At 44.4% G+C, this 12624-nt stretch overlaps 1 protein-coding gene across 7 annotated transcripts in view; it reads left to right on the forward strand.

The window, feature by feature from the left end:
* The window catches only part of BACH2 (BTB domain and CNC homolog 2), a 188567-nt gene extending 176584 nt beyond the window's left edge, over positions 1-11983 (forward strand). For all 7 annotated transcript variants that reach the window (XM_065681224.1, XM_065681225.1, XM_065681226.1 and 4 more), the window contains 2 exons: positions 2759-2965; positions 8976-11983. In XM_065681224.1, coding sequence (XP_065537296.1) covers positions 2759-2965; positions 8976-9455 — 687 coding nt within the window. In that variant the 3' untranslated portion in view covers positions 9456-11983. The remainder of the gene's footprint in view (positions 1-2758; positions 2966-8975) is intronic.
* The last annotated feature ends 641 nt before the right edge of the window (positions 11984-12624 follow it).

Below are 12624 nucleotides of genomic sequence, written 5' to 3' on the forward strand. Positions count from 1 at the left end.
AAAAGTTTGACTGTCCTTTTTCAGACACTACAGGTAAGATTCCTCTCACCTGCTTTAGATACCGTAAGATGCAGCATCTTCTCTAAGCCTCATGCCTGCTCCTTCTGCAGCCAGGAGGAGGGAGAAGCAGTGCAGGATGCATTGCCATCTGAAGGCTTCTCTGTCCTCGATGCCAGCTAGTGAAACCATTATTTCAGACAGTTCTGAGTGGGTCAGATGAATCCCACCCATGCCACAGCGGTTGGCTCTTACAAACTGACTTACCACTCTGTTAGGATAAACTCCAGCTGAGTCTTGCCCTGTGCCAACATAAAACACCCTTAGCCTCTCATGGCAGCAGTATTCTGGTGCAGTTGTTCACTGTGTCTATGCCAAAGGCTTGGTGGTTGGGGATTTTTTTCAGTTGACAGCAGATTTTGGAGAGGGAGACAGGCAATAAAAATGCTGTGAATGGTGAAGGAAATGAGTCTGACTCGCTTCCACTCTCCCTTTCACGATTTTAATCCTGTGCAGTGCTGCCTATGACAGGAGTGGGATTATACTGGGCTTACTGATAGCAGTCTCTGGCCTGCTGTGTAGATGGGTTTATTTCCAATCCTTTTTTTTTTTTTCTTTTTTTTTAGAAATTGTTTCTATTTATTTTCCCATTTCCTTTAACAAGTTCTACCTGACAGATAGAAGTTGCTTCCCTTTCATTCCTATTCCAGCTGCAAGCACATCTCCTTGCAAGTAAATATGTTTTTGGAAGGAGAGGGAGGAAGAAATAAAGTTAACATCACTTTCTGCTTTTGACTTAAGAAAATAAGGAAAAACCGGGAAAATGCAAGGACTGTTTTTGCAGTGAAACTGTGGTGTCTTTCAGAGGAGAGCACAAGCTGCTTTCATTTTCAGACCCTGGTTGAAGCTTGAGAGAAAAGCAGGTGACACCAAGTTTATGTGGATCGTCCAAAGGCTAGGGAGGGGAAAGCAAACAGGTTTCATGTCATTAGGTAGCAGTCTGTAAACAAAGTAGTCCACATCACCATGCCTAAGGTCAGCCTTTGTGTGTACAAGCAGGAATCTGGGGGCACTGGGGCAGTTTGGTGTTTCTTGCTAGTTTCAATTGGCATGTCAGGTAGTGTGTTACAGCGTGGTGCCTGGATATATGGGGCAGAAGGACAAGGTTAACGGCATGAAACCGTCTGAAAGGATGCACTGAATTTCACATGGCCCAGGCTTTGAGATGCATGGAGCAGTGACAAAAGAGTGCAAGAAAACACAAGGTCATGAGTAAGGCAAGGAGCTGGATATCAGCAGGTCCAGGTGCCCAGCGAGGGTCTATGACTCTTGGTGCCAGAGGCCACTGCTGTGTGTTGTGTACGTGTGTCCTCAGCAAACTGTTCTGCATAAACAAACTCAGCTCTCCAATGAAAATAACTTATTTCTAATATATGCTGTTATTTTGTCTCCAGATAGTTAAAGTGCATTATTTAAAGACAATCACTGTGTTTTAAATAGAAAAATAAACCTTTTCAACCCATATTTTTTGCTTGGCTGGAGCAACTGAAGTTGTATCTTCTCAGGTAGCCTGCATGTGGAATAGTCTTCTTGTTTGAGAGATCAGATTGTACTAAATCTGGAGAGAAATGTAAATATTTACTGCCATCTTTTGGGCAGTGTGGGTATGACTCAGAAAAAGAAGGGGTCATACTCAGTTGTGATCTCCTTCAGCCTTGTCAATTGATTCTTATTTGACCACCAAACACAGCAGTCCGCCGAGGAACGTTTTTTGGATGTGAAGCAGGGTTTGTAGGGAGAGGTGCTCACTTTGATTGGAGCAAGCTGGTAGGTCTGGGAAGAAAGCTAACAGAAGTCTTTGAGTGCATTCACCGTTCTCCAGGTTTTGAGGCAGTGTGTGTTCATTGCTCCAAGCTGTCAGGAGTTTTGTGTTTTGCTTTGTTTTAATGCATCATTAGTAAGAGTTGGAGAGATGGTTGGAATTGCTGAGGCCAGAACCTAGAGCTGCTGTTGCATGGCCTAGGTTAAAACTGGATGGCAGTTCATTGCTCAGAGAAGAATGGTTTACTGCAAGTAACTGAAGTTTTTGACTGTTTTGGGGTTTTTTCAAGAAATGAGAGTTAGGTGCTCATCAATCTACAAAAATACTAGAATGCCGGGAAACATTGGTTTATCTCAAAATGCATATGGATAAATTACATCACACTCCTCTGACTCTTTCTTCTTATATGGTGTACTGCTCAGTTGAAATGTTGATTAGATGACCTTTCCTAATTGCAATATGGTATTTTTCATCCATTTGAGGTGTCAGGTTGCAATTTTAACCTCACACCTACTCAAAATTGCAGTCCTGCAGGCCATGCAGAGACAGGTTTTCGGCTGTGGTAATAGCTTGTTCACTGAAATTAGTTTGAAATTAATAGCAGTGAGGTACCTCGCCATTTTCAAAAGGCTGCATCTCTTAGTGGACAGAACCTTCTTTTAATGCAAGGAGATCCGTTAGAGCTTTTTAGAGTGATGACATTTTTACCTGAGACTCATCTGTATTTCTGGTTTCAATACAGTTATATCTGATCCTTACCAGCTGGACCTCCTCAGTGTGCCACAAGGGAGTGTTAAAAACCTGCTCAATGTAAAACTTTGTGTGTTGTTTGTTTAGGGCTCGGCAGCATAGGTACTTATCCTTCCGTTCACTGTTGTTCTGCCTACATTCAGCAATCAAAATATAACTTCCCTCTTGTTTTCTATTTGTTTTTTTTAGGTGAAACTTCCTTTTCCTGTTGATCAAATCACAGATCTTCCAAGGAATGATTTCCAGATGATGATAAAGATGCACAAGCTAACCTCAGAGCAGCTCGAGTTCATCCACGATGTCCGCCGGCGCAGCAAGAACCGAATTGCAGCTCAGCGCTGCCGCAAGAGGAAACTGGACTGTATTCAGAACCTAGAATGTGAAATCCGCAAGTTGGTGAGTTGTGTGCTCTTGCTGTCTCCACTCACCCTCATGCTGCAGCTTCCATGGTACTCACAGTAATTCCTGTCCAGCGTTTAGTGGGTTCAGTCAGTTTGTAAATGAGTAAGTGGAGCCACTCACTATAAAAAATTAATATACAAAAATGTATTGGTATGTGTGTATGTAATGTTTATGGGAAACACAGTGGAATGAGGCCTAGATGTCTCTTTATTCTGATACCTCAAGAATAAATTGTCAAATGAGTTGGAAGAGGAGGGAAACCTGTATCACAGCTCCCTTCTTGCAGTTTAACTTACTCCCAGTACTTACAGTGCCTCCACAATGCCATTTCCTCATCCAGGCCCCATTTCCATGCCTAAATACCATAACAATCTGTTCATCATGGATCTGTGGAGTGCTCAAAAGAGATAGGTATGAAGAGAACTTCAGAAATTGTCTGGTCCAGACAGTAGTGTGGCGGGACCAGATTCATCTCTGCATAGAGTTTTTCTTTCTCTTTTGTGTGCTAGAAGGCAGGTCAGTGTTTTCAGGATATTTCAGGTTGCTATGTCTTTTCTTCAGTTCTTTTCATTTACTGAGCAAAGGCACAAATGGAAAGGGAACTGAAAAGCCAGGAGAGTGAATATCCAGACAAGTGGGCATCCGTTGGTGTATGTGAGTGGGATGGCAAGGGTATGTTCTTCCTTGCTCCTGCTGTCTTTTCCCCTCTAATGCTCCTGGTGTGGCATGGACTGAAACACACACACACACATTCAAGGACCATCTAACACAAAGGCCTGTTCCCACTCCACGTTGCACTGGCCTTCATGTCCTGAGTACCTGGTTCAGGTGGCAGCTGCTGCTTTGCCCCAACACTCATTGACGTTTGTCTCTCGCAGTAGTCTGCTGTGGAGAGGGGAGCAAAGCATGCTCTGCTCGCTGGCCAGAGCACGCAGGGAGACAGGTCTCCTGTGTGCCAAGGTGTCAGTGGACAGTGCTACCACAATCTGAAGGCGTGAGTTGACTGGAGCAAGGCTAAGTGTTTGCCCAGGAAATTCCTCTCTCAGTAATGAACACCTCAGGTGTGGTTTGGGTGGCTACACAGAGATGTCTGCAATATAGACACTTGCAGTGGAGCTACTTGTCCTAGTTCCCTATAGCCAGTGAAGAGAAATGGCAAGTTTTATTTATCTCATCCGGTGCTGCAGGGGAGGTGGCATACAGCCCAGAACTGCCTGTTCCTCTCCATTGCTAAATAAGATCACCTGGAGAGCCATGTCAGATGTAGGCATCTTAGCTATAGGAACCTCATCTGATAGAACTCCCTTCCTTTGTGACCATGCCCCTGTGGTCTGAGGCCCCTGCTCCTCTTCCCGTGTCATCCCTTGCCCATTGAGAAAGCAAGATGGTACACAACCAAAAAAAAAGGGCTCGAAACACAGGTCATGGGGGGAGAAATGTCTACATGGGTGTCGCTCAGCAGGAGAGATGCAGCACTGGAGCTTCAACGTGGGTTAGAACCTCCTCATCTGTTTGCAAGTCCTAAAAGCTTTCTGAAACATCAAAAAAAATGTAATAGCCCCAGTTCAGCTGCTGTGACAAGTGTGGGTGTGCAGCATGCAGGACTGTACAGTTTAATTGCATTACGGAGCATAGATTTAGGAGTCTAGCATTAGACCCCGCCTCCCAAGGATTTGCGTGATAATTCATTCACATAGATAAAACGAGTTAAAGTTGATTTCCTTACTGAGATCTCTGTATACCCATCTTCTGTTAAAATTAAAGGTTATTTGGAGTCTTTGACTTAAATGTCTCTGTGCACATTTAAAACATGCTCTGTTGTAGGTTGAACATGGTGGGTCTTGGGAGCTAGGTACTTCTTGTTGTCATAATAGTGGCCTTTAGTGTAGGCTTTGTCGTGCTTCATTCTCCACACAAGCTATAGCAAATGTTGTATGAAGGATGCATCTGTTGGAAGAAGCTTACAGTCACCTCACAGATGAGTTGCAATCACCTCACAAATGGCAGAAAGCACCACGACTTTGGGTTACTCACTGCCTCTGCCTATCTGTGTCACCTCTGTAGCACGGATGTGACACCGGCCCCATAAACTGGTTGGGAGGTTTAAATCATCAAGGATTGTGAAGCCTTTAGATACCATGCTGCTGAAGTCCTGGGGGAAAAAAAAGCAGAGGTTAATATCAAAGCATTGTTCAGAGTAGTGCTCCCCTGATGCAAAACAAACAAAACATCAAAGGTAAACAAAATAGTGAGCAATTGTTAATCCAGCACTGTGGATTATGCTCCTGCAGCGAGCATAATCCACAGTGCATGTGGGCTGAGTCAGAGATTCTGCAGAGTGGAAGGGCGACTCCTCATCCAGGCTGTCAGAAGCAGATCCAGTACTGGCTGATCTGGTGATGGGGATGTCTCTTGTTCTTCACAGCAGAGCACCACTCTTAAAGGCTGGGCTAGCAGCAAGGTGGGGTTTCACCTGTAGCCTTTACTTAGAATCATAGAATAGTTAGGGTTGGAAAGGACCTCAAGATCATCAAGTTCCAACCGCCCTGCCATGGACAGGGACACCTCACACTAAACCATCCCACACAAGGTTTCATCCAACCTGGCCTTGAACACTGCCAGGGATGGAGCACTCACAACCCCCCTGGGCAACTGATTCCGGAATTAATTTGGGTTCTTTGGCTTTATGCAATCTTCTGACATTCCTGTTATTGTCTAGCATATTCAACCCTGTGTATAGGCAAGAATAATACTTTTAAGTGCCCTTCTCTCCCCCTCACACACACACATCTCAGGGAAATGAATGAAAAGTGTATGAGTGACCTTGTGGTCCTGATCCCTACTGAATTTCAGGAATCAAAACCCCTTTGAGGTCCAGAATTCTTCAAAAGAAATTAAATTTAGCAAGCTAGACTTGAGTATGTAGCAATATGTAGTGAGTGAGGCAACTGGGGAAGGTACCTGCTGGACCTGTTTGTGAACAGAGAGGGACTCTGTGGTGTGATGCTTGGAGGCTGTCTTGGGCACAGCAATCACAAAATGATGAAGAGTTTTTGATTCTAGGAGAAGTAAGGAGAGGGATCAGCAGAACTGCTACCTTGGACTTCCAGAGGGCATACTTTGACCTGTTTAGGAGGTCCGAGCAGACCAGAGGTTAGCAAATATGATGCCCATCTACAAGAAGGGCCAGAAGGAGGATCCAGGGAGCTACAGGTCTGTCAGTCTGGCCTCGGTGCCAGGGAAGGTTATGAGCAAATCACCTTGAGTGCCATCACATGGCACATACATGATAACCAGGTGATTCAGCCCAGTCAGCATGGGTTCATGAAAGTCAGGTCCTGCTTGACCAACCTGATCATCTTCTATGACAAGGTGATCTGGGTAGTGGAAGAGGGAAATGCTGTGAATGTTGCCTACCAAGACTTTAGTAAAGCTTTTGACACCGTTTCCCACACCATTCTCCTGGAGAAGCTGGCTGCTCATGGCTTGGATGGGTGTACTCTTCACTTGGTAAAAAATCTGGCAGGGTGGCCAGGCCCAAAGAGGGGTGGTGGATGGAGTTAACTCCAGTTGGTGGCCAGCCACCAGTGGTATTCCCCAGGGCTCGGTACTGCAGCCAGTTCTGCTTAGTATCTTTGTAAGTGATCTGGGTGAGTGCACCCTCAGCAAGGTTGCAAAGGACACCAAGCTGGGTAAGAGTGTTGATCTGCTGGAGGGTAGGAAGGCTCTACAGAGGGATCTGAACAGGTTGGATCGATGGGCCAAGGCCAATTGTGTGAGGTTCAACAAGGCAAAGTGTCAGGTCCTGCACTTGGGCTACAACACCCCTGTGCACACTACAGGCCTGGGGAAGAGTAGCTGGAAAGCTGCCAGGCGGGAAAGGACCTGGGTGTGCTGATTGACAGCCACTGAACATCAGCCAGCTTGTGCCCAGGCAGCCAAGAAGGCCAACAACATCTGGGCCTGTATCAGAAACAGGACCAGGGAAGGGATTGTACCCCTGTGCTCAGCACTGGTGAGGCTGCACCTCGAACACTGTGTTCAGCTCTGGGCCTCGCACTACAAGACAGATATGCTCCTGTGCTGGAGCAGGTCCAAAGATGAGCAATGAAACTGGTGAAGGGCCTGGAGCTCAAGTCTTATGGGGAATGGCTGAGGGAACTGGGGTTGATCAGCCTGGAGAAAAGAAGGCTGAGGGGAGACCTTATTGCTCCCTACAACTAGCAGAAAGGAGGCTGTCATGAGGAGCATGTCGGTCTCTTCTCCCAAGTAACAAGTGATAGGACAAGAGGAAATGGCCTCAAGTTGCACCAGGGGAAGTTTAGATTAAGTATTAGGAAAAATGCCTTCACCAGAAGGGTTGTCAAGCATTGGGACAGGCTGCCCACAGAAGTGGTGGAGTTACTATCCCTGTAGGTATTTGAAAGATATGTAGATGTGGCACTGAGGGACATGGTTTATTGGTGGACTTGACAGCGTTAGATTAATGGTTGGACTTGATCTTAAAGGTCTTTTCCAACCTAAACTATTCTGTGGGATTCTGTGGGAGCTCATTCTGAAAGTGGACATTCATAAAAAAAGACAATCACAAGATGTGCAAGAGTATAGAGCTGCAAAATTAAACTTGTGCAACTTTAACGTTGCCTCTCAAGCACTCCTGCCCTCCCTCCGTACGCATGCTGTCCAAGGAGGTAGTCTGCTTCAAGACCTATGCTTTTCCGCTGAGGAGAGCCAGCAGTAAAACTCCACTTGACTTTACACATCATCACTGGAAATTTTTTTGTCATCTTCTGTCCACTTTGTGACCAGTAATTTCCAGTCTCCTGAATTGCGTAGTGGTACTGGGGTTTAAGGGGTTGTCACTCAGTGGGGTCTTTTTTATGAAAGGCCTCTTTCTCCCTCTGCACTTAATTCCTGTAAGTCACCCATCTTGTTGACACAGATGGTTTCACGGCAGACAGTGAGCGTAATGGTCGTATCCTCTGAGCTTGATAGGTATTTTTTTTGCCTGCTTTCCCTCTTACCCATCTACCCACTTACATTTCTTTTTTTCCCTGCGAACTCACAGCATATTCTCTTCCATAATTCATTATCTCAAGATGTACTTGAGCATCTGTTTATTTTTTTATAATTTTTTGCTTTCTTGATAGATTTATCAATATTTTAGCAGTTGGTTCTTTTCATGTGCACTGCTCTCTTTCTCATGCGCACAGCTGTGTGCTTCTAGTGCAGGCTTCAGACCCAGGGCAATACTATCAGCTGTCAACAGCCACCCATAGTTGGATGATCTGAGTTGTGGAGTTTTCACACCTCAGATGCTGAGGCAGCTTGGGTTTAGCAGTGTTACTAGGTGAGGTACACAACTGCGCTGCTTTGGGGGCCAGCTCAGCTCTGGAAATAGCTCTGGTGTTCTACAAAATTTCATCTACTCCTTTGAGCTATATACCCATCTTCCTGGGACAGCAAGCGATGCATGCAGCAGGACCATCCCAATCAGTCTGCACTGAGTCAAAACCAGTTTTTAGAGGTGTAACTCCAGGCTGGGTCTGGCTCTGTGCCTAGCCCTCCCAGTCTGCCCCCTGAGTACAGGGAGGAGAGCACTCACCACTGACCTGGCAACACATCCTAACTTCAAGAGCTAAGCCCTGTTTTCTTGCTGTTTAGGTGTGTAATGGCTTTTCTTCATCAAAATGTTTCTTTCTGAGTGTTTTTTGTTATCATCTAATCATCCTTAGTCTGGAGAGAGAACCATCAGTCTCTTGGGAATAACTTGTAACTGTATCCTCTTCCAAGTCAAATGTTTAGCTCTGAAGATGTTTCCGAAGCTGTAGTCCGCACAGACCTCATGGTGGTCAAATACCTGATGTGTTTGTGACTTTTCCTTTACCCGTCAAACCAACTGTGACGTGTTGGTGTTCTTTCCGGGTACTGCTGTATACATGCCTAGAGTGTGCAGCTGGTGGATGGTCCTTCCTCAACCTAAGATACGTTCTTTCTTTTTCAGGTGTGTGAGAAGGAGAAATTGCTCTCAGAAAGGAACCAACTGAAAGCAAGCATGGGAGAATTGTTAGACAACTTCTCGTGTCTGTCCCAAGAAGTGTGTAGAGATATGCAGAGCCCAGAACAGATCCAAGCTCTCCATCGATACTGCCCCGTTCTCAGACCCATGGATCTACAGCCAGCGACCACCATCAGCCCCTCCCCGGCTGGCGTGGAGCAGAGCCTGGTGACCTCCCAGTGCATTGGGGAAAGCATGCAGTGCTGCTCGGAGCAAGGCTCAGTGCAACTGGGAGCACCCTGGCTGCCCAACAACATCTCGGAGAATTGTTCTGCCAGCGGGGGGTTGGAAGGAGCCGACACAGGTACTTACCCCGAGAGAGAGCTTCCAGCAGAGCAGAGCAGCCAGACGGTCACGGTAGACTTCTGTCAGGAAATGACTGATAAATGTACAACAGATGAACAACCTAGGAAAGATTACACCTAGTGACTTGTAACCTTAACGTTACACCTGGTCAGGTGTTCTTCAGTCAGCCAGTGGCAGTGTTCATTTGTTGTCTAGAAGAACGTATTTGGTGCACACTACAGTGGTCTTAGCAGCAATACTGTTTTTAAGTATTCCCTCCTCTCTACAAGCAGGAGTTCTCTTCACAATGGTGCTATCCCTTGCTCAGGCAGGGAATGAAGCAGTGGCAACACTGTTTTTGTATGTTGATTTCAATCTTAACAGGGATGGACATAACACCTCTGAGGACCCAACCGCAGCTTTTTTCTCAGTGGCCCATGTCACAAAACCCTAACTCAGGAATTTCCTCTGAATGTTCAATTTTTCATTGAAGACAGCTTCTTTACACATCAAAGTTTTATAGCTAAACTGTACATATTATATATAATATATATAAAATATATATATCCATATGCAAAAGTCCCTGCATGCCTCAATTTTTCTCATCCTACAAACTGGAAGCTTTCGTTTCTATTGTATAAACAAGTTCCAACATTCCTTTTTGTCTTCAATGCTAGAACTAGTTTGGTAACTTGTTACATGATAATTTTTTCCTCGGTTCACAGTTCAGCAATATCATTCGATTTGTACTTATTTATAAAACTTTAATGTTGGAAACTTATTTGAGATTTTATTATAGACAGGTTTTTTGGCACAGCCATTTTGTGCCACTTGAGCAATGTGGAGTTATTTTATTTTCTTGCAGATACTGTACAGTAATGGTCAACTTTGCCACTTGCACTGAGTTTCTGGTCAAACCTCTTTTCATAAATGAAGTCGTGACTTCAGTATAACTTGAGTATATGGTTTTCTTTGCTTTATGGCTTAAAGAAAATAGGAAAGTTTTAGCTAATAGACAAACACTCAGGAGCTCATTATGTAGTCAAAACAGTCTTGCCAAATACTGAATTCACTATACAATTTGTAAAGAGAATCTGCTTGAATTATTTTTATATTCAGACTTCTTTCTGTTTCACAAACCAAGTTTAAGTGCTGTTAATGATGCTTTTGGAATCTTATAGGGGAAGGTATATTTCACTCTTTAGAGAAAAAAGTATTTGACAGCTGGATCAGTTCATCATACGTTCCACAAAGTAAAGCAAAAAGCGATCACATCAATACATTTGGAGGGGGCTTTTTCTCCAGCCCCTCTCTACATCCTTTACTCATGGAAGCAACTGCTGCTCCGGCTAGTCCCCAGAGCCTCACCTCAGCTGTCCTCAGATGTTACCTGTTATGCTCACCAGACCCAAGCTGCAGAGGTGGGTCTGGTGAAGTCAGTAATCCTGCCTGAGTAGGCATAGTTGCAGGACCAGACCCTTAATCGTTGACTTTGGTTTCCTTTCAGAAGTCAAGTTAGCACTGTCTCCTCCAAGAGCAAAACATACATCTGCCAACACCTGATTTGGTCACTTGCCCATCAAACTCTTGTGTTCCAGGATCCTCTTGTCCTGCAGCATTGCCCTCAGCACAAACCGCAGCTAAAAGAGTGCTGTCTTGAAGGAGACTACTCAGTGAATTGGCTTAGTTGTAACTGTATTGGATTTGTATCTTAAGCAATGTTGACTCATGTTATGACTGTATGAGACAGCAGCTTTCCAAGCATAACATCTGTGTGTACAGTGTAGACAGAGAAACATCTTCCTAATGCTTTTTTAATAATTATTCTTATTATTCTAAGTGTACTGAGTTTTTAATTTGTGATTCTTTGCCTTACGTGTGCCAGGTTGCGTGGCTTTATCGACAACAACTGTCATGTGCTTTACTGGCTGATATTGTTTGTTCTCGCTGAAAAAAAATGACCAGCTGTTCACACCTATTAAAAACAAAACAAGTGTGGGGAAGCAGCTTCTCAGAAGCACTAAAGGATAATGTGGTCTTCTGTGCTAACGTTTACACTAGAGGTGTGCGCTGGTGGTTTTTTGCGGCACTGAGTAGATCAGCATCTTGACCTTGGAGGAGGAATCAGCTCCCTCTCTCCACTTCTTCCATCTTCAGACTGTGCTCATGGACCGTCGCCCACTCGACACAAAGTCTTGCTTTTATCCTCTTCACCCAAACTATTGTAGCCAAGCTACCGAGGAGGAAGTGCATATAGCATGTGCCATGTTTGTTGAAAATACATTTTTTCCCCGCATGTACAAAGGAAAACTAGTATATAATGTAGGAAAATATTTATGTTTAAGTATTAATCATTACTGTACAAAATCCTTACCTTTAAATGTTCAAAAATATACAAATGCCATAAACTCCTAGTTCACACAGTTGAAAAAGGAGGAGGAGTCGTCCTTTCTTTTTAAAAGAGCTTAATCTAAAAATATCTGAACCCCCTCCCAGCCATCTTTTGCAGGTAACTGACTGAGAAGCTCCTTGGTGGTGCGGGAGGGATTTGATTTTTCCTTTGAATTCGTTGACGTTGCAAAGCAGTTCTGTGCTTCGCAGAGAAGTTTTGTTTCTATGAGACCATGGTGAAAGCTAGAATTTAAAACTAAATGTGAATCACATTATAGAGTCATAGCTACTTGGGGGGGGGGGGGGGGGCAGTGCGGGCTGGGGGCGGGTGGGAGGGAAGGGTCAACTGACACAGTATTTTAAAGATGTTTTTTCTGTTGCCTTTTTTATTTTTAAGTGACCTCCTATATATATGAATAGATAGAATGTTTTATGAGTATAAAACCGAGTTTTAACTTGCTTCCTGACATGAAGATTTACTCTACTAACAACTCATGTGCAACTGGTACTCTTGACCTCATTCCAACGGTTTAAAAAACCCACCCACACAACCCATTGCGCTGCAGCTCTTAGGTTTGACCTGGCTTCGTACTGGTGCTGGGTCTCTTGATTTCCTCTACCTTGGGAACTGATATTTAAAACCACTGCTCAAATAAGTGTCTCTTCCTCAACCTTTCTCTTGTCTCTCCCTCTTTCCCTCCCCCATGAGCTTTTCTGGATGTTTGATTTCATTCTTTCCCATTAGAAGTGGCTGGTTTTGTGTCATTGCTTCCTATATTTACATGTATCATGGTTTTTCAGTGGGGTTTTTTTGGTGGTGGTGGTGGTGGTTGGTTTTTGTTTCTATTTTGTTTTGAGGTTGTTTTGCTATTCTAAACCACGCGGCTCTTTAAGCAGTTAACTGGGCTAATGTTAAAGG

Source organism: Lathamus discolor, chromosome 5 (genome assembly GCF_037157495.1).
Source record: "Lathamus discolor isolate bLatDis1 chromosome 5, bLatDis1.hap1, whole genome shotgun sequence".
In the NCBI taxonomy this organism is placed as follows: Eukaryota; Metazoa; Chordata; class Aves; order Psittaciformes; family Psittacidae; genus Lathamus; species Lathamus discolor.